At 46.9% G+C, this 27,631-nt stretch overlaps 1 protein-coding gene across 18 annotated transcripts in view; it reads right to left on the bottom strand.

The window, feature by feature from the left end:
- The window catches only part of GAPVD1 (GTPase activating protein and VPS9 domains 1), a 486,206-nt gene that overhangs the window by 173,316 nt on the left and 285,259 nt on the right, over positions 1–27,631 (bottom strand). For all 18 annotated transcript variants that reach the window (XM_085613786.1, XM_085613788.1, XM_085613789.1 and 15 more), the window contains 4 exons: positions 16,292–16,369; positions 15,764–16,128; positions 14,417–14,504; positions 11,494–11,571 (listed from right to left, as the gene is read on the bottom strand). In XM_085613786.1, the coding sequence (XP_085469912.1) occupies positions 11,494–11,571; positions 14,417–14,504; positions 15,764–16,128; positions 16,292–16,369 (609 nt within the window). The remainder of the gene's footprint in view (positions 1–11,493; positions 11,572–14,416; positions 14,505–15,763; positions 16,129–16,291; positions 16,370–27,631) is intronic.

The raw sequence follows: 27,631 nt of genomic DNA, 5'->3' as shown, positions 1-27,631 counted from the left end.
GACCCAAAAAGTGTTTTACCAAATGGTGAATTTAAAATAAACTGCTGGATTTAAGGCTTAAATCCTGAAGTTTTTAACCAAGGATGTCTTCGGAGTAAGATGCTGGTGTTGATTCCTCTAGCTGCGGTATCAGCAGCATCTACAGCGCATCTTATTGAAGAATTGAAAATAAGTTTCCCTTCATTTACTAAGTCTTGTACTTTTGCCTTGCGCTCTTCTGGGAGATATTCAATCAATTGCTTAATCTAATTCTTGTGCCCTGTCATACCTGGTTAAGAGGCCCTGCGTGTTTGCAATGCACTAATGATTAGCAGCTTGAGCAGCCACGCGTTTGCCAGCAGCGTCTATCAATTTATATTCTGTGTCTGGGGCAGGATCGTCTCCTGAAAGTTTGAGAATTAGCTTATTAGCGAGCATTAGACACTACTAGCGAGTCAAGTGGCAACTGGCCCTTAGTAAATACTGGATCAGTTGGGGATGCTTTATATTTTTTGTCAACTCTAGGAGTTAAGATGCGTGTGCACATACGATCTTTAAAAATCTCGTCAGCGTGTCTCACTATGCCTTTAAGCATGGGTGGTGTTTGTGACGACCTGTGTGTGGATCCTAAAGTTTCCAACAAAAAATCCTCTTCCAAGAATTCTTTGTGTAACACCACCCAATGGTATTCTGAAGCCCTGGCAATGAGTTCCAGATAAGATACATTGTCATCAGGTGGAGAAGGCTTGGCAGGGTAAAGGTCAGGACTGTTTTCCAATAGAGGGTCAATTGTGTAATCTGTCCATAGATCTACTGGCCAGTGCAACTTCATCATCAATATCATCCCCGCCATGATGAGATTGTGGAGAATACAGAGGTGTAATGTGCAAAGGATTTAAAATGGAGGAGGGGATGGGGGTGGTTGATGAAAAGGACTGGTTCCAAAATGTTTCCAATTTTAAGCAAATTTTGTAAAGACTGTCCTCATCAGAGAGATTGCGTTTGTGAGGCAGCTTGGAATGAATATGACCAGTTTCTGGGTTGATATAAAGTCTCGTTTGCTTGGGATCAATTTTTGATGGAACAATGTCTATATTTGAATCTGAAGAGATATCTTTTGGTTTCGGCGCCGACGTTTTCTGTGCTGAAATGGACTGGCCTTTGGGTGCGGAAGGTTTCGGCTCCGGAGGCAGTTTACTTTTCGGCGCAGAGGATTTCGGCTCCGAGCCGGATTTGGACTTGGACCTGGATGGTTTCGGTTTCGAAGAGGATTTGTGCCGACTCGATCCGGAACCGGGAGGCTTGACTGTGTTTTGGAGCCGAGCCTGAAAGCGGGATGTCGGAAACGTTGTCTCGGTGCCGACCTTGGCCAGAAGAGTTGATGCCCATGCGAACTATCTCCGAAAGGAGGAGGCACTTTACCTCGTGACTGGGAAGATTTCTTTGAAGGAAAACAACTTGCAAACATCTGGACCCAACACTAGATGGCAGGAGTATGCAAAGCATGTATCTACAGCAGACATGCCTCGAACACTATCTTTCTGCTGCATACTCTTATCTATAGGCTGATTCCTCACCTATCCTAGGTGCCAGTCGGTACTTGGAAACTTCTCACATAGCTCTCTGGTGCAGTCAGAGGGCACTAGGTCCGACCAACACCTGAAAATGAATGGTGGGTCATTCCCCTCTAAGGTAGGGGCTAGCCAGAGGATGTTGCAGAGCATTAGAAAAGTATATGCAGGACAGCTTGGCCCATTCAATCAATCAATCAGGGGGCTGTAGAGCGCACTACTCACCCGTGAGGGTCTTGAGGCGCTGTGGGGGGTTGGGAGGGGAGAAAGGTAGGCAGCTGCGTTCAGTCAAAGAGCAAGGTCTTGCGTGCTTCCTGAAAACGTTAAGAGAAGGGACGCACCTGATGTTGGTTGGGAGACCGTTCCAGGTCTTGGCCACGATGTAGGAGAATGCTCTTCCCCCTTCTGTTCTGGCTATGTGGATGCGCAGGGTTTCAGCGAAGGCGAGGTCTGCAGAGCGCAGGCTTCTCCTGGGAACGTGGAAGGAGATTCTCTCGTTGAGGTATTGGGGTCCGGTGTTGTGGAGGCCTTTGTAGCTATGGGTGAGTATCTTGAAAGTTGCTCTCTTCTCGACGAGGAGCCAGTGGGGGTTCCACAGGTGTTGAGTGATGTGTTTGTGTCGAGGGCTGCCAAGGACGAGTCTAGCTGCGGTGTTCTGGATGGTCTGGAGTATGCGGAGCAGAGACTTGTTGATCCTGGCGTAGAGGGTGTTTCCATAGTCCAGTCTGCTGGTTATGAGTGCGTGGGTGACGGTCTTCATTGATTCGGGGAGTCCATTTGAAGGTTTTTCAGAGGACACAGAGGGTGTTGAAGCAGGTGGAGGTAACGGTGTTGACCTGTCTGGTCATGGAGAGGGCGGAGTAGAGTATGATGCAGAGATTCCGGGCATGGTTCGTGAGCGTGCAGGGCGGCCGAGGGCGGTGGGCCACCAGGTGTTGTCCCATGCAGAGGGGGAGGGTTGAAAGGATGAGGACCTCTGTCTTTTCCAAGTTGAGTTTCAGGCAGCTGCTTCTCATTCAGGATGCCATGTCCTTCATTCCTTCCTGAAGTGGAGTCTGGTGGTGATGAGGTCCTTGGTGACGGAGAGGATGATCTGGGTGTCGTCAGCATAGGATACTATGCTGAGTCTGTGCTGTCTGACAAAGGCGGCCCATTGGGTTTGCTGACTCAACTGGACATCAAGACAATAATGTTTGGTGAAGGTGTGCGGTATGGACCAGGTAGCTGCTTGTCAGAGGTCAGCTATTGGAATATTGCCTAAAAATGCCATTGAGGGTGCCTTTTTACATGAAGAATGTGGCCCAGAAGTACATGGAGCTGCATTTTGTCTGTGGCATACATTTGACTATGTAAGGAGCAATTCCTGCTTTAAAAATGGCAGCCTCTGTGTGGTATTGAGGCCACATATAGCGGTTGTGTTTTGCAAACTGGTATTGTTCTAACATTGTAGAACATGAGGCCTCTTTTTACAAATAGTGTGTGAAGTGCCTGCTCTGCTACTGAGTTTGGATGCAGAAAGAACACTGTCAGTTCAGTGGTCTGGTTAAAGCGGCAAGAAAAGATCACCTTGGTTAGGAAATTTGGATTCGTCCTAAGGACTATCTTGTCAGCATGAACCTTGAAAAAAGAATCCCCTAACGTGAGCGCTTAAATTCCGCTTACCTGTTTAATGGAAGCAATGGCGACTAAGAAGGCCACCTTCCAGGATAGAAGCACAAGTTACTACTTGTGTAACGATATATCTGTAAGAGACATTAGTTAGTGATAGATTCCTTACCTTAGAATATCCCCAGGTGTCAGACTGGATTCGTAAAGTTTTTTGTAGCAGTACCCCTGCGCGTCAGTAGGTGGCGTCGTGCAGCTCCGCGTCCGTCACTGGCGTCGTTCTGTACACGACTTTCCGTGCCAGGAACGCAGAGCCATGCAAGAAACTGACCACTGGTGCCATGAAACTAGGGCCCTAAAAAGGGGGATGACCTTGACCCTAGAAATCAGTTCACAGAATGGGGAGGATGGGTGGGGCGGTAAGGAATCTATCACTAACTAATGTCTCTTACAGATAGATCGTTACACAGGTAGTAACTTGTGCATCTGAAAGAGACACGTTAGTGATAGATTCCTTATCTTAGAATAGATACCCCAGCAATACCAATCCCGGTGGTGGGTCTGAGAACAAGATTACACCAGAAAGTCACGGAGGACAAAACGGCCAAAGAAGCCGTCTCTCCGGACCGGACTGTCAAGGCAGTAATGCTTGGTAAACGTGTGCAGCGAGATCCACGTAGCTGCCTGACAAATGTCCTGCAAGGGGCCGCCGCGTCGCAAGGCAGTAGTGGCTGCAGTTGCCCTGGTAGAATGGGTACGCAGCCCCACAGGAGGCTCCTTCTTAGCCAAGGAGTAACATGCTTTGATGCACAGAACGAGTCACCGAGAGATGGTCCGTTTGTGCACAGCCCGACCTTCTTTGGCGCCCACATAGCCAACAAAGAGCTGGTCATCCACCCGGAACTGCTGTGTACGCTTCAGATAGAATGCAAGTGCACGTTTGGGATGGAGCCTCTCCTCCTCGAAGGATGCGGAGGCAGAAAGAAGGTAGGCAAAGTGATGGTCTGCCCGATGTGGAAGGGTGTGAACACCTTTGCAAAAAAGAAGGACGGGTCCTCAACACCACCTTTTCCGGATGAACAGAAAGGAAAGGAGGTTTGGAAGAAAGAGCCTGGAGCCTACTCACTCTTCTGGCCGAGGTGATAGTGACCATGAAAGCTGTTTTAAGAGGAAGATGACGCAGAGGACCGGTATGAAGGGGCTCGAAAGGAGCGCACATCAGATAGGTCAAAACGAGATTCAAGTCCCATTGAGACATGATGAATGGCACAGGAGGAAACGTGCGTAATGCCTTTCAGGAAACGGTTAACAACCGGGGACTTAAAGAGAGAAGGCTGATCTGGAAGCCGTAAAAAGGCGGAGATGGCCAAAAGATAACCTTTGATAGTGCCCAGAGCAGAGCCCTGCTGCGCCAATGATAGTAGGAACAGAAGGACCTCAGAAAGAGGGGCAGAAAGGGGATCCACAGACTTTGCTGTGCACCACACCATAAACGTGTTCCACCAGCAGGCGTACACAGTCTTAGTGGATGGACGCCTGGCTGCCAGAATATAATCACAGACTTCGGGAGGAAGATCAAAAGCTGTCAACTGTCGCCGCTCAATCTCCGCGCATGGAGGTGGAGGCTGGACAGGTTCGGGTGGAGGACCGTCCCCTGCTGCTGCGACAGAAGATTCTCCCGAAAAGGCAGACGGATCGGGTGATCGATTGCCGTACTGAGGAGCTCGGGATACCAGTATCTTCGTGCCCAATCCGGAGCCACAAGGATGACTTGGGCCCGGTCGCGCCGAATCTTCTTCAGCACTCGGGGCAGAAGTGGTATAGGTGGAAAGGCGTACAATAGACCGCAGCTCCACTCGTGACGAAAAGCGTCGCCGAGCGAGTGCCGCCTTGGAAATTCCAATGTTCAGAACTGATGACATTGCGAGTTCTCGTCGGTGGCGAATAGATCTAACCAAGGCTCTCCTCACTGCAGAAAGAGACCTTGCACCACATCCAAGTTCACAGTCGTAGAAATCGCACTGCCCAACGAGTCAGCGGTGTCCAAACCACACCGAATGGCGAACCTGGCCACATCCTTACCCTCAGCAACCGCCTGGGAAAGTACAGCCTGGACCTCCTCAGGACACTGAGGCAACACCTGAGCAACAGTATCCCACACCGCGTGGGAATAGCAGCCCAATAAGCAGACTGCTTTCACCGACCGCAACCCCAAGCTGGCCGAAGAGAACAACCGCTTACCAAACTGTTCCAGCTTCTTAGAGTCATCCGGCGGAGCCGTGGGAAAGGCACTCTGCAACGTCAAGGCCAGGATGACCAGACTCTCAGGCATGGGATGAGTGGTCAGAAACGCGGGGTCACCAGGCACCGGGCAGTGACGACTGGCGACATTCTTATCCACATGGGCCCCCGTGGCCGGCTGCGACCAAGTGCCAAACAGGACGTCAGTGAGGGTGTCGTTGAAGGGAAGCAGTGGCTCCGACGAAGTAGACACCGTCTGGAGCACCTCGGTGAGGTTAGTGTTGAGGGCCACCATAGGAAGATCGAGGTTGAGGACCTCAGCAGCCCGACGGAGCACCATCGTATAGGAAGGGGAGAGGCAAACCCCGGGTCAGAAGAGACATCGAAGTCTCCGGCGTCCTCCAGATCATCCACCCAGTCCTGCTCAGAGTCACACTGACGGGCAAGAGGGTCCTCGGACTCCTACCAGTCATCCTCCACCTCCGTTACCGGAGGAACCAGCCACGGCGGAAGAACCGGAGAAGGGACTAACGGCATCGGAAACGGCGCCATGAAAGGCGCCAGCCGGGCCGGCGCTGTGTCCCTATGCGGATGCCAGGCAGGAACGAAATGGTCCTGGAACCGGGGCAAGGGCGGAACTACCGGCACCCACTGCGGCGAAGGAGGCGGCGCAGAGGGCGGCGCTAGGGCCGGATCCGACAGCGCCGGACCTCGTGGCGCCGGGGCCAGAGCCAACGGCGTAGGATCCTGTGGCACCAAAGCTGGATCCGCCGGCAGCACCGACGGGCCAACAGGATCTGACCACGGAACCGCAGGGCCCGAGGGCGCGCCGGCGGGAGCCCAAGGCCTAAAAAGGCGGTCCATGGTGGCAAGAAACTCTTGCACCTGTTCGGGAGTCGCCGACGGGCCCGGGTAAGGCGGGTAGGCAGCGGGACTCCCAGGCTCCAAAGGACCCGCAGGGGCAGAACACCCCTGTCCCCCTCGTCCGCATCAGAGGACCGACGGGGGGAAGTCGGAGAGCGAACCTGCTTCTTAGACTTCTTTTTATGTCGGCGCTTACCGAAATCCGAGGGCGAAAAATTGGAGCCAGAGGAGCAACGACTGTGGCCCCGCGAGCTGTCCCGGGAATGGTCCCTGGACCTGGAGCGCGTTGGGACGAGTGCTGGGCCTCCAGCAGTTTCTGGCGCCGCTCCCTCAAGGCCTTCGGGGCCATGACTGGACAGTTCCGGCAGGACTGGGAGTCATGTTTGGTCTCCAAGCAGTAGAGGCAAACATCATGGGGGTCTGCCACAGACATGTTGCGACGGCAGGCTCCACAAGACTTAAATCCAGGCATCCCTACGTGCACCAGGAGAAAAAAGGGGAGACAAAAAGTCTCAAGAGAGTAGTCAAAAAGTGACCAAGGTACGTGCTCTATCCGGATCAGAGCTTGTTGGCGCGGAAAAAGAAAGAACTGACGTCAGCGCGCATAGGTGGCACCTAAGAGTCTCCGTGACGTCATCTCGGCGCTTACGACGCCAGTGACGGACGCGGAGCCGCACGACGCCACCTACTGACGCGCAGGGGTACTGCTACAAAAATCTTTCCGGATCCAGTCTGACGCCTGGGGATAGTCTAAGGTAAGGAATCTATCACGAACGTGTCTCTTTCAGATATTGTAGAGGCCAAGAACGAGGGGGCTTAAATGGGGTCCCTATAATTCAAGTAAGGACTTTATTAAGATTCCAGGATGGGAATGGGGGACTCTGGGAGGGATATACCTTTTGATTCCTTCTATGAAAGCTTTAATAACAGGGACTCTCAACAAAGAAGAGTGTTCCCTGTTCTGTAAGTATGCTGTCACAGAAGCTAAATGTAGGCAAATGGATGGGTAAGCCAATACTGAGCATTGCAGGTACAAGAGGTGGCAGACAATATCTTGCACTTTGGATTTTAGAGGATTTATGTGTTTGGGTAGACAGTACAGGACAAATGTCTCCCACTTTGCCGCAAAGCAGGCCGTAGTAGTGGGACGAGGATAATCATGCACCCAGGAAGTATATTTAGGTAACTAAACTCTAGGACCTCAGAAGCCAGATTGTCAGGTTGAGGTGGTTGGGGTGTCTCAGAGTCCCCTGGTGTTGTGTGAGAAGGTCAAGCCTGTAAGGGAGCTTCTCATGAGGAACTACAGAGCTCGAGGACAGTTCTGAACCAAGGCTGACTGGCCCGTGTGGGAGCCACTAGAATTAAGGTGAGGGAGGTCTGCCAGGAATTCCGTACCATGTACGGAAGGAGTGGGAGAGGAGGAAAAGAGTAGGCAAATATCCCTGACCTATTCATCCACATTTCACTCTCAGACTATGAGTGCGGAAATCTGGAAGTGAAGCTTGGGCATTTGGTGTTTTCGGCGGTTGCGAACAGATCTAAGCCAGGAAACCCCAGTTGGTGAAAGCAGTGGAACAGGACTCCTTGGAGGAGTTCTCACTTGCGGACCCGTTTCTGCATCCTGCTGAACAGGTCGGCAAAAATGTTGTCCACTCCCAGCAGATACTCCTCCAGGAGATGGACCTTACAGTAAATTGCCACTCGCCAAATGCCTTGTGCTAACCTCGACAGTTTGAGAGGAGTGAGTCCCACCCTGTTTCTGAAGGTAGTACATGGCAGTCATGTTGTCTGTTTTGATCAGGACTGCTCTGTGGTGAATATGGCAGAAGAATACTTTAAGTGCCAATAGTCCGCCAAAAATTTCAGTTAGTTTATGTGATATGTCTGCTGGAAGGGAGTCCACAACCTTTGACCAGTGATGTCCTATAGATGCACCCTCTACCAGCGAGAGAGGCATCCGTGGTAATGGACAGTTGCGGAATGGGGTCCAGGAAAGGCCTGCCAACACTGCAGAGAGCGATGGATGCTGGCCTTTATCAGCACTACATCGCTACATTGACCCTCCGCTTGCGACCAGTGTGTTGCTAGGCACTCTTGGAGTGGAAGCTATTGGAACTATGGAACTATGCCACTGCAGGAAGCCATCATACAGAGGAGAAGCATGAATGTATGTACCGTTATCTGATGGCTTTGGTGAAAAAGAGACAGCAGGGACTGAAAAGCCTGAACTCGAGCAAGACCGGGATAAGCCTTTCTGGTAACTTAGTTTAAGACTGCCCCTAGGAAGGGTTGAACCTGCAGTGGCAGTAAATGAGATTTTCCCACATTGATGGAGAAGCCCAGATTGCAAAGTAGATTTAAGCGACCTGTCTAGGTGCGAGGCAGTGGTGTTTTCTTGCGCTCTTAACAGCCAGTCATCGAGGTAAGGGAAGATATAGACGCCATTCGGCCGAGATGAGCCTCGCCCATAGTCAGACATTTGGCAAAAAACCTGGGATCAGTGGTAACCCCAAAGGGTAGACCCTTGAATTGGTAGTGTTCGTCCCTTACCACAAATCTAAGGTAGCGTCAGTTCGCTGGGTGGATTGGGATGTGGAAGTAAGTGTCCCTCAAGTCGTGGGTGGCCATGAAGTCGCCCTGTTGCAGAAGTGGCATGACATCCAGTAGCGTGTCAATGTGGAAAACCTCCGATAAGATGTACCTGTTGAGGGGCTGACGGTCTAGAATGGGCATGAGAGATCCGTCCTTTTTTGGAATTAGAAAATACAGGGAGTACACCCCTGAGCCACGTTTGTGGAGGAGATGTTAGTGTGGAGGGGAAGGGAGTGTTTGCGTCTTAGCATGTCTGGTGGTGTGGCAGTGAGCTACAAACAGTAACCATGCTCCACAATAGGCAGGACCAACTGGTATGAAGTGATATTTCGCAACTGTGATAGGAACCCGTGCAAAAGCCCCCTGACAGGTGTTGTTTTGTTGAGGGAGAGGGAATCACTGTTTGGGAGGGGCAGCTGTTTTAGTTGCTCCACCTCTACCCCCTGCCTTTAGCGTTATTTCCCCTGAAAGAACCCCTGGAGTATGCCCAGGCAGCTTGGGGTTGGCCTGTAATGTACAGTGGGTCAGGGTTTATACTTCTTGTCAACTCTTGGGGTGACAATTCTGGCCTTTAAACACCTTTGGCATACGCATGGCATTCAGCATCGTCAGGAATTGGGTGGCTGGCTGCGTATGAGTGTTCCCACTAGGAAATCCTCCTCCTCCTCCGTTATGGAATACAAATCCACCTTAAGGAAGGTAACTGCTCTGTGAATAGGATACGAGGTGGTGTCGTCAGGATGGATGGGCTTGGCAGGGTACATAACTATCCCATGGATCATCCTGTGGGTCTTGTGTATATGGGACCTAATATAAATCTTGTGATAGAGAGTTTCACTCCCCAGAAGATGAATGGGTAGGCCCCTTAGGTGAAGGGAGCTGGTGTGGTGGTTGAGAGGGTGGTGGGGGAGGAGGAGGTCATCTAGGAACAAGAGAAGGGTGAGCAGGTTTTAGGGGTATTGGGCTGGAACCCCTACCAAGCTTCGGGGGTGGTGGCAGCTCCGTTGTTGACTGCTCCTCAAATGTGATCGGCCTCTTGCGAGGGAGAGTCGGCTGCACTAGAGGTGAAGGCTTAGCAATAATCTTGCCAGTCAATGCATGCATAAAGAGCCACTTTTTGCCTGGCATCGAGCCCTTCCACCAGTCTATCTAGGACGGAACGTCAGATTCCTCCAATCTGAGCATCGAGGGGGCTCTCCGTGTTGATTTTAGCTCTGGAGGAGTAGGACTGGAGGGGGTGGAGTGGTACTTTTGAAGACTGTCAAGGCTTGATGCCCTTCGCTAGGAGCTTGATCCGCTCCAAAGCCTTCTCTTGAAGCCGGCTGGAGACCCAGGTCAGTGTTGGGTCGGAAGCTGGGATTTTCTTTCTGCCTTGTTCGGGGCTCGAATTCAGACTCTGGCAGAAGCAATGCTATAACTTGGTATTGGAGCACTTAAGTGAGTAGGGTTTCACCTCCTAGCTTTGTTGTGCTAGAGACATACTCACATCCCCTCAGTGTTACGTTCCTCTATTTCAATAGGCCCGTCTACTTCAAAAGTGGGGGCCCCCTATCTTGATCTTTTTCCTTGGAAGTGCTCAAGGACATTTCAGGGCTGGGTGCTGACTGTCACTGGGCTCCTGAAGTGCCTGACTCTTCCTCCTCTAAACCAAAAACTTTGGGGGTGTTTTTGAGAGTGCCTGAGGCATTTCTTTCAGTACCTCAAGGTCTTGGACAGAAAGAGGAGGCAGAACTCACAGGACATTCTCTTGGTTTGTGAAAAAGGCAGGTCGCAAAAACCATGGCAGCCCACGCCCAGGCGTTCTTCGTATTGCACCTTGAAAAAAACTGGACGAGCGCACATTCAATCACCCCCTTTCTGTCTGTATTCTCCCTGGGAGAACTCAGCAAAGATCGAAGAAGGCAACCCTGGAATTGGCCATCACGGCAAAGTGGTTACAAGAGGTAGTGTAGGGTTACTGTCAAAAAGAACCATTGAACAGTCGGCAACAGAGCAGTGATTGTTATCTAAGCTGTGGGTCTCGAAGAGTGGAGCAGTGAGGCCTGATAAAGCTGCAAGGAACACGTCTATCTTGGAGTCGTTGCTGGACACATCAAAGCCCAGGGGCGAAAAAAAGATGGGAGTTTGTACTTATGTGCTTTGAGGACTAAGAGAGGCGTTACAGCACATAAAGTGACTTAAAGCTACTTGAAGAAAAAAAAGTGTAATGTCCAAGACCAACAGTAGATAGCAGAAGTATGTACAGCCTATGTATGTACAGCAACACATGCTATGAACATAATACTTTCTCACTAAAACTTAGAAAAGGTCAATTAACTGACATCAGCCTGACAGTTACAGTTCTCGTCTACTCAGGGCAAAGAAAATAACTCAACTTAGTGAATAGGGTGGTGTAGACGCATTGTAAACGAAATCAAGATATTAGTCTGCAGAAAAAGCTAACTAACTTTCCAAGCATGGTTTTAGTTTAGACTGCTCATCAATACAAGCCTTTTCAACTAACGCCCACTGACGTACTTACTTTGGAAAGCCTTTTAAGTCCTCAGTTTTTCCGAGTCCTTTTCCCACCAGGTGTGCACCATGAATTCAAAATGTTAAAAGCCTTTTCAAAAATAAAAGAAATAAAAATTAAATCACCAACCTTGCAGCAAGAACCTGTCCGTCCCAAAGTCATCACGGTCTTTATCTTGTTTTTCCTTCTTTCTGAAAGGTATTGGAGCTGAAAAATAATTAACCAGCATCAGTAACTTGAAAAGTTAGGATGAAAAAACATACAGGCTTCAATGAAAATTGCTCCTTTGCATGTCTCACTAAAACTGCAGAATTTCTTTTAAACCAAAAACGGTCTACAATTTTCTACATAGGTGCACACAATTCTCTTTGCCAATGTTTGCAAAGCATTGCTTAAAAAAAGAACACGTTTCAAAATAGTGGAGAAAAAGCAAATAATATCTTATGATATCTCAAAATTGTACAGTGAATTCACGGTTTACATTATTTATAAATGGCATGGTTTATTTTTCCAGATGCATTTTACTCTGAACGGAATTTAAAAAGAAGGTAGTTTCAGAATGCAAATAAAAACACTTGCCATGGACTAATTTACTTTCAACACTATTCAGCCATCTGGTCTTCTGTAGTAGCCCTGGTAGTACAATTATGGGGGCTCCAGAAGTGTCATACTAAGCACACATTCGGACTCGGAGGCCAGCTGAGTGAATGTACCAGACAGCCCTTCTGCTTTTATGCAATATGTAGAATGCAACAGATAAAGGGGAAAAAACCTTAATATCTGCTCTTCAATTTCTGCACACTTATGGAGTGTTGAAAAAAAAACCTTTCTTCCCTAAATGTGGCCAGTGGAAGGATACAAGTAAGCCAATCAAAAAGGTTCTAAATAGGGTATGTTCCAGGGGAAGGACAAACACAGGAAGGGGAAGACAAATCATTCAACCAGAAGTAAACATATGAGCGTGACAAACCAACCTAGTGGTAAGCAATGGGTGGGCTTCTAAGCCTACTGTAAGTTCACAATAGTTCTTTCACATCCAGACCACTTGCGCTGACTAATTCCAAAAGCTCTGGTAAAACTATAGCGCCGGAGGACAATCTATTGACAGTTGTAGAAGTCAAGCTCCTCAGCTCTGCTAACTCAGAGTGTTAGATGGGGCTTGGATCTTATTTAAATTCTTGGGATAGACATTATTAGTATTTGGTAGCGAAAGATCAGCTTAGATTTTGAGCTACTTTTTCTGCATGCTTTTGTCCTTGGCGGAAACAGTAATGTGCACATCGAGGCATACTTAGTTCAGCAGGATCTTATGTTGGGACTCTCTAGGATGTCATTCTGTGGGCTCTCCCAATACAAACAGCATAACATTAAGATAACTTGGCAGCCCAGCTACATAAAGTTGCTCAAGAACTAGAATCTACACATAAAGGTACATTGAAGATACTAAAAACGACTTCTATGTTAGAGGACACAGCAGATGCATCCAGACAAGGTGAACAGAATGTTTCACATTACTTGGATACCTGACAGAGATTCAAGAGTTTCTAATGAACACTAAAGCAGATGGTAGAGGCGACCAGTCAAATGCCGGGCCAGGAGCCCACATGCATCTTAGCCGACTAAGTCCCAATTATTTAGAAAATCGGAACTGTGTAATTTACGTGAAAGGCACAGGAACTTACAGTCTGCCCCAACTTAAGAGGAAGCAGGCTCAATCAGAGGCAGCCCAGACTGCACAAGGTTTCTATTATACAGAGTGGTCTGAAAGAAAACCATCACATTTTTTAGGTACCAACATTCACCCTACTTTGAAAGACACAGAATTCTTTCAAAGTATTTATGCCAGCATTCATGGTGCAGTGTCGTTTTGTAGACCCTCTTGCCCCGTCTCATGAGAAGGTGGACCACTGAACTGCATCTTATTTTAAATATTTTTCAACAAGGTGCCCCCTTACCCAGGTCTAATCTTTGTGTTTTTTCCACCTACCTAATGCATATTTCTATGGAGCAGTTCAGACTGGAAAATGCGCAATGAAGCAACCCTGTGATATATTAGCAGTAAAAATGTCAGCTTGAGGGCGGGATTTATCTTTTTGTCTTTTCCCCACACTAGTTGAGATTGCATTTAAATGACGTAAATGTGCATAAATTATGAATGTTTACATTTATAATGAAGTGAGCTGCTTCCAATTCTTGCTCTCTCACATGTGGATAATATGGTTGTCTACGAGTCTGTCCAGAAAGCAGAGGTAAAGACTTTCTAGCGAGGGAGGGGTAACTACAATTTTTGAGAAACCCCTTCACTTGGTAAGTCAAATAGTCGGGCACTACTACAAGGCTCAAATGTGCAGGTCCTGCTGCCATTTAGAGAATGCACTGGTAGTTCCTCAATTGGCGTTAGTAGCATAAAGAGAAAGAAATAGAACAGAATTTGTTTTTTGGTGGCTGGGGCAGATTATGGACTGGATGGCTAACTGACAAGTGCTTGTTAGGATTTCAACAGCAATACAACCTATTGAGTTTGATTGTACCATTTGTGTGAACTTTAGGCCATGAATTTCCATCCTAGTGAGGCCTACTCAGCCTGCCATCCTTACAAAGAATGTAACCTGACTATTACTAAAGTGGGTAATAGTAACACAGCAGTTACATATGGCAGAGAAGCGGAATGAAAAACAGTTATTACATTTTTCATCCTGAAACAAAGTATTTATTGCAGTGTTAATTTAAAAAGGTCCCAACTGTACAACGGAAGCTTTCTTACTTGCACCACGTCATCTGAGGTCATGAAGGAGCCAAAGGACACACACGCAAGCCTGCAACGCTCAGGAATATGTCAACTTGTTTCTAGGTATCTATTTGAAAACCTTCCTGATTCAATTCACAAAAAAATCTAAAAATGAAGTAGCTTTAACTCCAAGTGCATGTGAAGATAAAGATCATTCTACTGCAGTCTTGTGCTTTAATCATAAATCCTACAGTACTGTTGCAACTCAGTACTAACAGTATGTTGAAGAGTTATTGCTTAATAAATAAAATTGCACCGACTTACCTTTGGGTATGGCAGAAACAAAACGCTTTCTCCACCACGGCCTGTTGCGGTCAGATTTCTCGTCATCACTATCTTTAAGGACTTCAATCTGCAAGACACCAAATGCAATTACCCAATAATTCAAATGGCGTCAATGACTTGGTAATCACACACAGTAACTGCGTTGAAGCAGATGCTGGAGCGGACAACGAGGTGAGTGCATCAGCTTGTATAGTACAAGCACCTGCTATGACGGTGGCTGAAAGTGCCATTGTACAACTAGCAAAATAGGATTTTGTGTTTAAAAAAAACAAACAAAAAAAAACCCCACAAATTACATTAGAAAATCATGAACTACACTAGTGAGCTGGGGAAACAGCACATTTCAGCAGTACAAAAACCAAACACTTTGCATGGTCAATTAGTTAAAATATCTACACCACAGTTCTATCATCAGGTTATGTTATTTCAGCGACAGGATTTGAAAGCGGGTAAAAAGCAATATTGCTCGCCTGCTCTCTGGTCCTTCTGGACGTCTACACCATCGAAGAGAAGCAGTTTTAACAGAAAAACAATCTCAAGTTTCAAGTGAATAATTAATTTGCTTTTCAGCTACTCTTGTAGCCATTTTACATGTGCATTCCCAATACTAATAACATAATAGTAAGCCAAAACTACTTTACAAGATTTCTTTGTGAGGAAGCTAGTATTCGATATCTATTGTAACAACAATGGCAACTGTTACGATGGCCGAGAGGTTGAAAATATAAGGCAAGTCTAGCAGTATTGAGCATTGCCTGAGTTCAAAGTCCTGTACTACCGTATAGTACCTGCCATGAAAACCTTAATAACATCCAACATAGAATGATGGTCTTGGATGCCGCATCTCCCACACGCCATGTAAAAAGTTTTAACTTGTGTTGGATTAGGGGCTGAAACTTCTCAAAAATGTGCCAAGTTCAGTTATTTTTCAGTGACATTTTCCATTTAAAAGACAAAATCTTTAAAGACAGGTACTTGCTGACGAATCCCTAATGTTGCACTATGCCATATTTCAATAACGCCAATACAAAAGCATATTGCCCCATTTGGATGCTTGCCAGCAGATGACTCAGAGTATACATGTCCTAAAGCCATATACAACAATTACTTGTTTGCAAATATTTGCAGAGTACACTGAATATAAGAAACTGGGAGCTGCTTGAAATTCTACTTTGAATTGTACAAATATTTAACCGAAATGGTGAGGGCTGGCTGTCCCCATGATTCTGCTCTAATTGAAAGGGGATAGTTCAGTAGATCTTCTGGATACATCTTAAATCCCAGCATCACATTTTCTCTATTATTTTTAAAGAAATGTATACAAACCTCTCCTTTGGAAGAGTCTTTGCTAGGCGACGACGAAGATGACTGGGGTGCCGCGGTTAATGATGCACCACTGAGGCCACCAGCACCACCAGGTGCAGGTTCCCCTACTTCATTCCCTGGTCGCCGGTTCCAGCCAGGATCACTCATGGGTCTTCGTACAGACGACACAATGTCAGAGCTGCGGCTGCGAACTAATCTGTCGGGGAAGGAATGCCTCTGTCTGAATGCCTCAGAATCCGATGACATAAGTACGTGGGAGCCAAACATCGGCAATCTTGCTTCATTACCTCCAGGGGTTCCTTCCAAAATTGGAGGGTCTGGCGGTGGATGAGAAGGCCTCGCATAATGCACTTTAGGCCGAACCACTACAAGAATACATGGTATGTTAATGAACAAGCAAAAAGGAGAAATCATCAGTCTCAATGAGCGTATTCACACTTGGGGTTTTTAGAGCTATCAGGGCTCAACTAAAATGCTAAAACAATGCAAATCATTTTTTTAAATGAAAGAAACTTTGGCATTACTAACCTTCACCTGCAGACAGAGGGTCAAACATTGCAAGCAAAGAGTCAGTCTGAGAAGGAGGAGAAGTCAGCTGATGTACAACTGAAAATTAAAAAAAAAGACAAAAAACATATTCAACAAAGGCCAAGGACAGTTCACTATATTGCACAGACGCAGCACTGTACGAAGAATTGGTAAATGACATGCGGTCTAGGAACTGTCCTCTGGATAAAGAGAAGCTTGGGGTAAACTCATTATTAGAAGGAAACAGGGAAATTAACAAAAGTGTGTACTTGACTTATTCAATGACATGGGCGAGGCAAATAAAGCAAAACAGATGGAGTGTATTTCATACACACACATGATATATATATATATATATTGTATATATATATTTTTTCATAGAAAAAAAACAAAGGTTATAGTGATGTTATAGTTAGACTCAGATTTCACTTGTACAAAACCATTGAAAGGCAACAGTTCTACTTACCAGAGATAACTATAACGTACGCCCCACAATGCACTGCTTACAACTTCACATATTACATCAGGTTGTATAGGGGTGTTAGTGGGTGTGTGAGTGATTTTATAGATAATCCATGAGTGATGCAATAGGTAAGGTCATAAGCAGTGCATTGCAGGGGCCTAAGTTACAGTTAGCTCAGGTAACTATACCTGCTGAATATCTCGCTCTCTCCCGCCCTCCCTCCCTCCCTACTCATTAATTCGCTTCTAAGAGTCATGGTCCCTAAATAGCACATTAGGCTCAGTGTGTGTGTATACATATATATTCTCTGTGGCTCAAAAACACAAAAATTTCCACTTATGGTTACCATAGCAAAGCATAAATATAGCCGCCCACCATGTTGTTCTCCTGATAGCAGTTTTCTTTGTTTCCGTACTTTTCACAATTTGGTGTTTTGAGCTGGCCAGTCAGCAAAACATACGGCATGTATACTGTGCGATTGTGACCATAACTGGAGCTTCAGTGGTTTTACGCTTCTGAGCCAGAACCATAACTCCCTTTTGAAATGAGCTTTATTCTGAGAGCTTCCTTTTTTTAAAATTGTTATTATGCACTTAATTTCTAACCTCCGCAACGTATGGCAATGTTTCATCTGGGAAGTATGGCCTGGAGGAATATGGGTGGAACTGAAGGAAAGGTAAAGTATACCCCTTTTCAACAATATGAAGGACCCACTGATTCAAAATGATGGCCATGCAGGCCTGAGGAAACTTGGATACTGTGCCCTCACTTGTCATTCGTGAACTAACAAGACCGGACTGGAGCTGCTATCCTGGCTTTGTTGGGTAGGGACGAAGAGGAAGAGGAGGAAAAAGAGATAGGCTGCTGAACCCTGTACTTCCAGGAGAGTGGATTTTGCACATATTGATGAGGTTCAGAGACCTGCCTGAACCTCAACAGGTGTCAAAACACAAAACTCCGTGTGTATCCTCTAAATTTTTGAAATTGTTAAAAATTCTTTAGAGGAGTTTGAAGACCTAATAAAAGGGCTATTGCTGGAGGGGTTTAAATCTTTCGAGAGCCTGGTCTCAAACCATAAAATGGGAGGTTCATTAAGGTCTTCTGGATGTAAGAAGAGAATTTTTGTGGTCCTCAGTAAAGCATAAAATCTCAGATATTGAGGATCCTACGGCTCTTGATAAGGAATCAGTCATATAAAGGCTCAACTTGATGACATACTTAGATGCTGCGCAACTACCCTGAACTAATTTGAAAAAAATACTAAGTGATGTAGGAGATTGGGAACAACAAGATTAGCCACATCCCACATAGCAGGAGGGTAAAGCCCTAACAAACAAGTGACATTTTGTGATTTTAATGCCAAAGGTCTGGATGATGCCTGAATGACAAGATTCTCTGGAGAAGGATGCCTAGATTAGAAGGATCGGCCCCAAGAAACATGCCCATACCTTCAGGATAGGTTTCTTTTTATAGCAGGGACAGTAGGGGGCCTTCCCCAAGCAGATACAACTGGATCTACTAAAGACTCATTGAAACGCAAAACAGGTGCAGCTGTATGCAGGGCAGACTGGATCACCTCTAACGATATTGGATTCTGCCTCAATGGATGGGAGGGGTAACGTATAGTTTACCTGTCGGTGTAGTTTTGCAGCTTGAAGACTTTCTGGATTCACTATGCTGTGCATTATTCCGCCATCTAGTGGTTGGGTCCGGAATTGTAGTATTGCTTCAGTTTTTTTTTTTTTTTTTCGTGGCCCAGGTGGGTGTCGACATACCACCATTTGGTGTCCTTCGTGACGTCGACGCGCTTCCTCCGGAAGCTCCCACCTTTGGTCGCCATCTTCAGATTATTTTTTTCTTTCTTGTACTACTTTTCCTCCTCTAACCTTGTAAAGCCTTTTTTCACCTTCTGCCCTTCTTTATCCTCCTGTCTCAACTTTCTGGCGGAGGAGGGTGGGTTCGCTAGTGAATCCAGAAAATCTTCAAGCTGCAAAACTACACCAACAGGTAAGAAACTATACGTTTTGCAGCATGAATCTTTCTGGATTCACTATGCTGTGCATAGACTTTGTAGCGGTTTGTCCTTATAGTGGTGGCTGGGTGGAAGATGAGCACTGGTTACTGAAAATGTGTTGCAAGACCTTCTGTCCCACTTGCGCTTCTTTGTTCATTTGGATATCCACACAGTAGTGCCTAGTGAACGTGTGCACTGAAGACCATGTAGCCGCTTGGGAAATGTCTTGAATTGGTGTGCTGGCTAGAAACGCAATTGTTGCTCCTTTCTTCCTTGTTGAGTGAGCATGAGCTGCTCCTTGTAATGGTTGAGCTGCCTGTTTGTGGCAGAGCAGTATGGTTTGTGCAATCCATCGTGCAATGGTATTTTTGGTAACTGGTCGTCCCAAAAAGCTGCTGGCAAAGGATACAAAGAATTGCTTTGTTTTCCTGCACTCTTTTGTCCTTTCCATATAGTGCATCACTGCCCTCCTGGCGTCCAGTGTGTGTAAGGCCCTCTCTGTGCTTGTGGAGGGTTTTTGGAAAAAACTTGGTATTTGAATTGTCTGATTGATGTGGAACTTAGACAGCCCCTTTGGCATGAAATGCGGGTACATTCTCATGACAATCCTATCACTGTGAATTTGCAGGTAGGGTTCTTGGAGCATTAGTACTTGCAATTCACTTACTCTTCACAGTGATGTGATAGCTACTAGGAAGGTGGTCTTTAGCGTGAGCAGATGCAGCTTTGTGAATAGGCTCAAAAGGTGCCTTCATCAGTTGTGTTAGCACTACATTGAGGTTCCATGCTGGTGCTGGCATTCTTCTTGGAGGTGCGATCCTTTTTGCTCCTTCTAGGAATCTTTTTACCACCTGTGAGGTGAAGAAACTCTTCCCTGTTTCTCCTCTTGTGTAAACCACAATTGCCGCTAAGTGCACCCTTAGGGATGTGTAGCTTAGTTCATTCTGCAGTAGCTGCGATAAGTATCTTAGTACTGTTGATTCCTTAGTAATCCTTGTTTGCAGTTTCTCCCTACTGCACCATTCGGTGAATCTTTTCCACTTTGCTACTTAGCACGTTCTTGTGGTAGGTCTACTTGCCTCTCTGAGTACCGCCATCGTGCTTGCCGGTAGTTTGAGGTGTGCGAACTCGAGGTCCTCAGGAGCCCTGCAGCTAGGCTGAGGCTTTCTGGCTCTGGGTGTACTACTCTTCCGTTTTGCATCGTTTTAGCAGGTCCTTCCTGGCGGGGAACCTGTGTGCGTGCGTTTGTGACATCTCCATGATTTGTGAGAACCATGTTTATCTGGCCCACTGGGGTGCTATCAGGATGAACGTCATGTTGCTGAACCTGCACTTGTTCAGTACCCTGTGTAGTAGCGGTATCGGTGGAAAAGCGTAGGCAACTGTCCCTGACCAGCTTATCCATAGCGCATTCCCCAGGGACTGTTTGCAAGGTACTCTGGATGCGAAGTTTTGGCATTTTGCATTTTGGTGTGTTGCAAATAGGTCTATTTGCGGAGTTCACCATTTGTGGAATACCTTCTGGATTTCCTGTTAGTTGATCTCCCATTCGTGGGATGCTGACGTCTGTCTGCTGAGCCAGTCTACTTCTACATTGTCCTTCCCTGGTAGATGTATTGCTAACAGGTCTATTTTCCTGGGGAATGTCCATCTCCATATTTCCTGCGCTAGCAGGGAAAGTGTCGCAGATTGTGTCCCTCCTTGCTTGTTGATGTAGAACATGGTAGTTGTTTTGTCTGTTTGTATCAGTACTCTGTGTCCGTACAGCTGTTTCTGAAAGGCTTTTAAGGCTAGGAACACTGTCTTGAGTTCTAGGTAGTTGATGTGCTTTATTGCGTCCTGATGTCCCCACAACCCCCTTACTTTGAGGTTGTTTGTGTGCGCTCCCCACCCCTTCTGGGAGGCGTCTGTTGTAATGATTACTGTTGGAGTTGGTTGTGTGAATGATCTCCCCTGTGCTAAGTTCTTCTGGTTCCACAACGCTATTTCTTGCTGTACTGCCTGCGTGACAACCACTAGATCCTCCCAACTCCCTGTCGCTTGTAACCATTGCTGCTGGATCCATTCTTGGAATGGTCTCATGTGTAGGTGAATATTTGGTACCAAATGTATGCATGATGCCATCATCCCCATCAGTTTGCTCACTGTCCTCACTGTCAGAGCTTGCCCCTTGCGGTAAAGACGCGTCTCTTTGCATATTGCCCGAGTCCTCTCTGCACATGGAATCACCGTGCTCTGTATGGTGTTGATCTCTGCTCCTAAGAGTATCTTCAGTTGTTCTGGTTCTATTGACGTTTTCTCCCAATGGATCGAAAACCCCAGTTGGGCAAGCGTCTGTATCACTATCTCTATGTGCCTTTTGCACTCGTAGTATGAGCTTGCTTTTACAAGCCTGTCGTCGAGGTACGGGTATACATGTATCCCCTTCCTCCGTAAGTGTACTGCTAGTGCTGCCAGACATTTTGTGACGACCCTTGGTGCAGATTTTAGTCCGAAAGCCAATACTGTGAACTGGTAGTGAGTATTGTTGATCATAAACCTGAGGATGTGTTTGCTGTTGATGGGGATGTGCAAGTAGGCGTCCTTTAAGTCGATGGTTGCCATGTAATCTCCCTTTTGTAGTTGAGGTATGACCTATTGGAGCGAGGTCATCTTGAACCTTTGAGTCTTTATGAACCTGTTAAAGAATCTTAGGTCTAGAATTGGACGTAATGTTCCGTCTACCTTTGGTATGAGGAAGTAGGTTGAGTAAACCCCCTTGTTCCGTTGTTTTTGTGGTACCATTTCTATGGCTCTTTTCTTTAGCAGTTCTCTTGCTTCCTGCATCAAGTGTGTCCGCTCTTTTTTTGAGCGAACTCTGACCCTTGGCCTTCTGTTTGGCGGTGGCTTTTCCAGGTCTATACAGTACCCGTATTGTATGAGGTTTAATATCCATTTGACTGATGTTATTTCCCTTCACTCCTGGAGGAAGTATCTTAATCTGCCTCCTACTGGTGTTGCGTGTTGGAGGAACTGTTGAAGGTTTTGATTTTTTGCTGGTCTTTGCCTTGACTCTTTCTGCACCCCCTGAGGTCTTGTCCAGGTGTGCGTTGGTTTTGCTGGCTAGTCATTTTTCTGCGTTAGGCTGACTCCCCCTCTGGCCGTTACCCCTTCCTCAGCCGCGCCCTCGAAAGGATTGTCCTCGGGGCTGGTACTGCCAGTTCTGCTGTTGCTGCCCCTGCTGCGGTCCCTGGTTACCTCCTTGATAACCTTGCTGGGAGGTTTGGTGTGGTGCCACAGGTTGATGATTTCCTCTGCCTGTTGGCCTCCTGGAAGGTGTTCCTCTTCTCATACCTCGGAACTGCAGTGCCCCCATGGACCTTGCTGTTTCGTTATATTTTTTCAGCTGGTTCAATCTGTCATCAATTGGTGCTCTGAACAGTTGTTTCGCATTGAAGGGTGTGTTGAGGATGTTGTTTTGGACTTCATTTTTGAAACCTGAAATCCTTAGCCAGGCATGCCTCCTTTCTGTGATCCCCAGCATCATCTGGCTGCTAGATATCTCTGCTATGTCTAGGGCCGACTTTAAACATTTATTTGCCATGTTCTTCCCCTCTTCTACCAGGTGGCTTGCCCTTCTCTGGTATTGCTCTGGTACGTGCTTGAGGAGTTCTCCCGATTCTTCCCAGTGCTGGTATGCGTGTCTGTTGATGAGTGCATTGGAATTGGCGATGCGCCATCGTATAGCTGCACTCCTTTCCATCTTCCTACCTATCAGGTCCATCCTCTTGCTTTCTTTGTCTGGTGGTGGGCCTGAGTATGTGGGTATATTTGCTCTTTTCCGAGCCGTGGATGTGATGATCGAGTCAGCTGGTACTGACCCTCTAATGTACATGGGGTCTTTTGATGAATGTTTATATTTTTTCTCTGCTCGTGGAGTCACTGCTCTACACATGGAAGGCTCCTTGAAATCCTCCTTCCCCTGGTCCAGAACACTTGGGAGCATGGGCAGGAACTGGCTTCTAGTCTGGGATGGCAACAAGGTCTCCAAGAGGAAGCAAGACTGGGGTTTTTCTTCTTCTAGCTGCACTCCATATGTGTCTGCAGCCCTTTTGATGACTTGGTTGTAGATCCCTATGTCGTCCGGCGGCGAAGGCATCGATGGATATGATTCTACACACTCTTCTGGGGATTCGGCGTCGAGATCTTGCCACGACAAGTCCTGAGCCTCTGAGGACGTCGAGTCTTGGTAAGTTTGCTAGTCTTCCTCCCCTTTGGCGCCCCCGTAGTACAGGTCTTCTTCCTGTTCCTCTCCAGGTTCAGGTGTGGTCGGCGGTTGGAAATCCTCGACGCACCCTTCTGTTTCGGCAGTGGCTTTCGACAGTATGCTGTAGAATTTCATCTTTTAGTCGAAGTCTTTCTTGCATTGCAAGATGTTCGCCATTTCGGCCTCGAGCCTTTTCTTTTCCATCTCGGCCGCATGATCGGCTTCCAGGGATTAGACTTTCCTTTTCGCGGTTGTCGACGCCGAAGTCGAAACCGTTTTCGGGCCTTCGCCTTTCGACGTCGAGGCCTCTCTTTCGTGGCTGCTCTTCGACACCTTTCTCTTGTCTTGGGATTTCGCCGTCTGGGGGTCCTTCTCAGAGGATCCGACGGTCTGCTTGTCCCTGGATGCAGTAGACAACGTAGAGTGCTTCAACGGCCCTGCTCCTTTTGAGGACTTTGGCTCGCTTTTACAAGTATCAGTGGAGTGTTTAGGGTTCGACGACTCTTACCTCCTTCGACGTTTTCTTTCAGACCTCGACGACCAAGATGTCCTCTGGTCCCTCTGCTATGTTGTCTTCCTCTCCGCTGGAGAGTCCCAAATCTCGGAGCGATGGGGGTGTCCCCTGCCCTTGCATGTTGTAGTTTGCTCTTCTCTGCCTCTCCCTTACTCCGAGGGTCTTCGGGGTGGACGCTGCACAGGCGTTGCAGTCCTCGCTTTGATGGTCGAGCGGCAGGCAGAGACTGCAGACCGGGTGTTGGTCCTTTTGCGCGTACTTGTGGTGGCAGTTCGCGCAGAATTTAAACTGAGTTTTGTCCATCACCATGCCCAGGGAGCCCCCTGTATGCGCATTCTCCTTTGAAACGTCGAATTCTTCGATGTTCTCTTCTGTCGTCGACCTTCTTCCTTACTTGATCTCCGGTGTCTTCCCCGGTGATATATTGTAAAGTTTTCTTCTATTTTCGCCGATTCTTCTCTCCAAAGTTCTTGGAGCTCCTTCACTGTTGATCCAGACCCAACGGCGTAAAAAAGAATCTGACAATGGCGACCAAAGGTGGGAGCTTCCGGAGGAAGAGCGTCGACGTCACGAAGGACACAAAATGGTGGTATGTCGACGCCCACCTGGGCACCAAAAAAAAAAAAGAGAAGATATACTACAATTACGGACCGAACCACTAGATGGCGGAATAATGCACAGCATAGTCAATCCAGAAAGATTCACGCTGCAAAACTCTAGGACCTCAGCAGCCTTTTTAACCACAAAATAATAAGAAGCCAACCAGGACTGGATGGATTCAACATGTTGAATTCAGGCGGGTATCCAAGCTACTTGCTTCTCACAAATGCTGAAATTAATCAGGACCTAAAGAAATAAAGTGAGAAAGTTCTGCCTCTCCTTCGGAGAATGGATCCTCTATAGGATCAACATTGGTACTGAGCAAATTATGGAGAGTTGCTGCTCCTCTATAGTAAATGTCCTCCAAAGGCCTTTTTACTACTCTTTCAGACCAGTGAGGCATCCCTGGAGGAATACTAAGTTTGTGGGATGTACAAATCTTGACCTTTTGTCACTGGCATCAGTATTGGCACCACTGGGCCAGAGCCAACTCCGGCAGCGCCAGAGAGTCCTGAAGTGATGCTGAGGACACACGCGTCAGATGGGTGGACAACAGCATTGGCTGTGGTGCTGGCTGCACTGAAAGAGCCAAGCACTAAGAATAAAGGGAGCAAATGGAGAAGATAGAAGACTTATATATGGGAGTCCGAACGGCACCTCCTCCCATCTCCTGTTACCTTCTTTCTGGACTCAGGAGAGGTGGTATGTCACCGTTTTCGGTGTCGTTTGCTTGAAGAAGGTGGTTTGAAGACTCCATGGTCACCTCCATGATGGCTTCTGTCCTTCTCCAGCTGGGCATGAAGTTTTATGCGTTCTCTGTCACGCAGAGTCCGGCTGGAAAATTTCTGGGGCAGTGGTAACACTGGTCAGGATTGTGTGACGATGGAAGACACACAATACACACAGAGTGTGGATCTGCCAGTGCCATCTTCTTGCCAAAGGAAGGGCATTTCCTGAATAAGGCAGGCATTCTGACTGGAAAAAATGTATGGTAAACAGTAGAATAAGCCTTTAGGAGTCAGAAAATGTCGAGTTTTCTGAGAAAAATATAAATTAAATCACTTTCAGTCAAAAAACTGAAGAGATCAAGCTCCAGGATCCTCATAGAAGGAGCCGGAAAAAAGAACTGACCTAACTGCCACCTGTGGTGCATCATGGGAGCAAGGGGTCTCCTGCAGGTCTAAAAGGTACGGTACCCCTACCCTAATGCCTTAAAGGCAAGGTGTCAGTTTTCTTTGTTTCTTAGTACTCTGCTGCAGCCTACAGGCAAATGCCTGCAATTACAAGTTTGCTTTATGGCAATAAAGCATTATTGTATGACAATTGTTTAGTGCTTCCTTTTTTCTTATGGGTTAGGAAGGTAGGGGTACTACAATGCAAACCTATGTAATTTCAGCATTTTTGCCATGTTGGAAACATTTAAGGCTGCATGTATATGTTTTCACATATGTATATATATATATATATATATGGGTCGCCATTCAGCTTTAGCACGTTTAAATATCCAGGACTCGTGAAGAGATTTAGTGTGTTAATACTGGACATTCACCCGGGATGCAGTGGGAGTGCATTCTGGGTCCTGTGGTTTGCCGATGCAGCCACAGTGATTGGTCACGGTATTTCAACTCACCTGGACTGCACCAATGGGACAAACGAACATGAGCTATTCAAAAGCTGACTGGTTGTGAGGGCCGATGTTGCAGCAGGCATTTGAGAAAGGCATTACGTCCGAAACGCGTCATGCCATGCTGGAATAAAGTTCTTACCTTCAAAATCCCGCTGTGTTTCCTCTGGTTCTTCGCATCGTAGGAACCCTTCTGGCACATTGTGCGCGCAAGCCCCGAGCGCGCTGGAGGAACCCTGCCTTCCAAGAGGCCAGAGACATTAAGGGCAGCTACGGCAATTTCTTTCTTCCAAGGTATTGGAAATCTCTAGCACACCGCATCCACCAGCAGGGCTCTGCTGCAGACTGCAGCCCGTGATTTCACGGAGGTTTTCGGATCATTTAAACCGTGACTACAGGGCAACTTGCAAATGGACTTATGCGGTTGTGGTGTAAGGCGGGACCCAGATGGGAACTTTATTTCATCAGCAACTGTGTCGCCATTCAGCTTTAGCACGTTTAAATATCCAGGACTCGTGAAGAGATTTAGTGCGTTAATACTGGACATTCACCCGGGATGCAGTGGGAGTGCATTCTGGGTCCTGTGGTTTGCCGATGCAGCCACAGTGATTGGTCACGGTATTTCAACTCACCTGGACTGCACCAATGGGACAAACGACATGAACTATTCAAAAGCTGACTGGTTGTGAGGGCCGATGTTGCAGCAGGCATTTGAGAAAGGCATTACGTCCGAAACGCGTCATGCCATGCTGGAATAAAGTTCTTACCTTCAAAATCCCGCTGTGTTTCCTCTGGTTCTTCGCATCGTAGGAACCCTTCTGATATATATATATATATATATATATATATATATATATGTGTATGTATTTTCTATATGCTCCGGGATCCCGCATATGGGCAGGGATTATTCATAGATTATGACTATTGATGAGTATCCCCTGGATGAGAACGGACCACAGGACTTCTAAAAATCTCAAATGTAGCGTTCAAAAAGAATACTGGAACCACCCATGAGGGGTGTGGAGCACCAAGCCATAGCGCCAGGCTGGGTTCTGTTAGGACAGACAGCGCTGAATCTGGGAGAAGCGCCACTAATTCGGTCTCTGTGGAAAAGTCCATGAGTTGAGGAGATACCCTGGGAGACTGGCTTTGCTTTTCTCAATGCCAGCTCTTGTGCTTCCTGGGCGTTTCTAGAGGGACAGGAGATGTTTAACGTGGAAGAGATCTCAGTCTGCTTTCTGTGACTCCAACCACGAAGAGCTTCACCTCTCTCTCTTTCATGGCCTTGGGGTGCATACTCTTTCAAGAGTCAGAGAAATGCATGTCTTGGTCGGAGTCTTAACACAATAGGCACATATTGTGAGGGTCAGGGATGGATATCTGACCCTCACAGTCTCTGCATGGCTTAATGCCCAATGTCTTAGAAGATATATATAGAAATTTAAAATTCCTTTAAAAAATAAGATGATAGTGCTCTGGATCCGTGTTGGGGGCTTATAAAACAAGCATTGGCAAAGTCAATAGGTTTAGCCTCTGCCAAATCTATTGGTTTTGGCAATGCTTTTAGACATATTACACAGCAGCTCTAGCTGCTGTGCAGTACGGTGTAAAGTTATTTAAAAAAGAGCTATGACGTGCTCAAAGATGTCCGCCTCATATCGCTTTTAGAAAAAAACTATAAGCCATTTGTACAGCAGCTAGCGCAGCTGTGCAACATGCCTTAAAATACACATTGGGAAAACCGATAGATTTTGCAGAGGTGAAATATATTGGCTTTGCCAATGCTTGTTCAAATAAATGGCAGTTTACGTTCATCTTTCTTTCATAAATCAAAAAAGATGCACCAGACTTGTGATGTGACCAGCGTCCCACAAGCCTG

This window comes from Triturus cristatus, chromosome 1_2 (assembly GCF_964204655.1).
Source record: "Triturus cristatus chromosome 1_2, aTriCri1.1, whole genome shotgun sequence".
Taxonomy (NCBI): Eukaryota; Metazoa; Chordata; class Amphibia; order Caudata; family Salamandridae; genus Triturus; species Triturus cristatus.
This window is presented reverse-complemented; position numbering and strand designations above follow the sequence as displayed.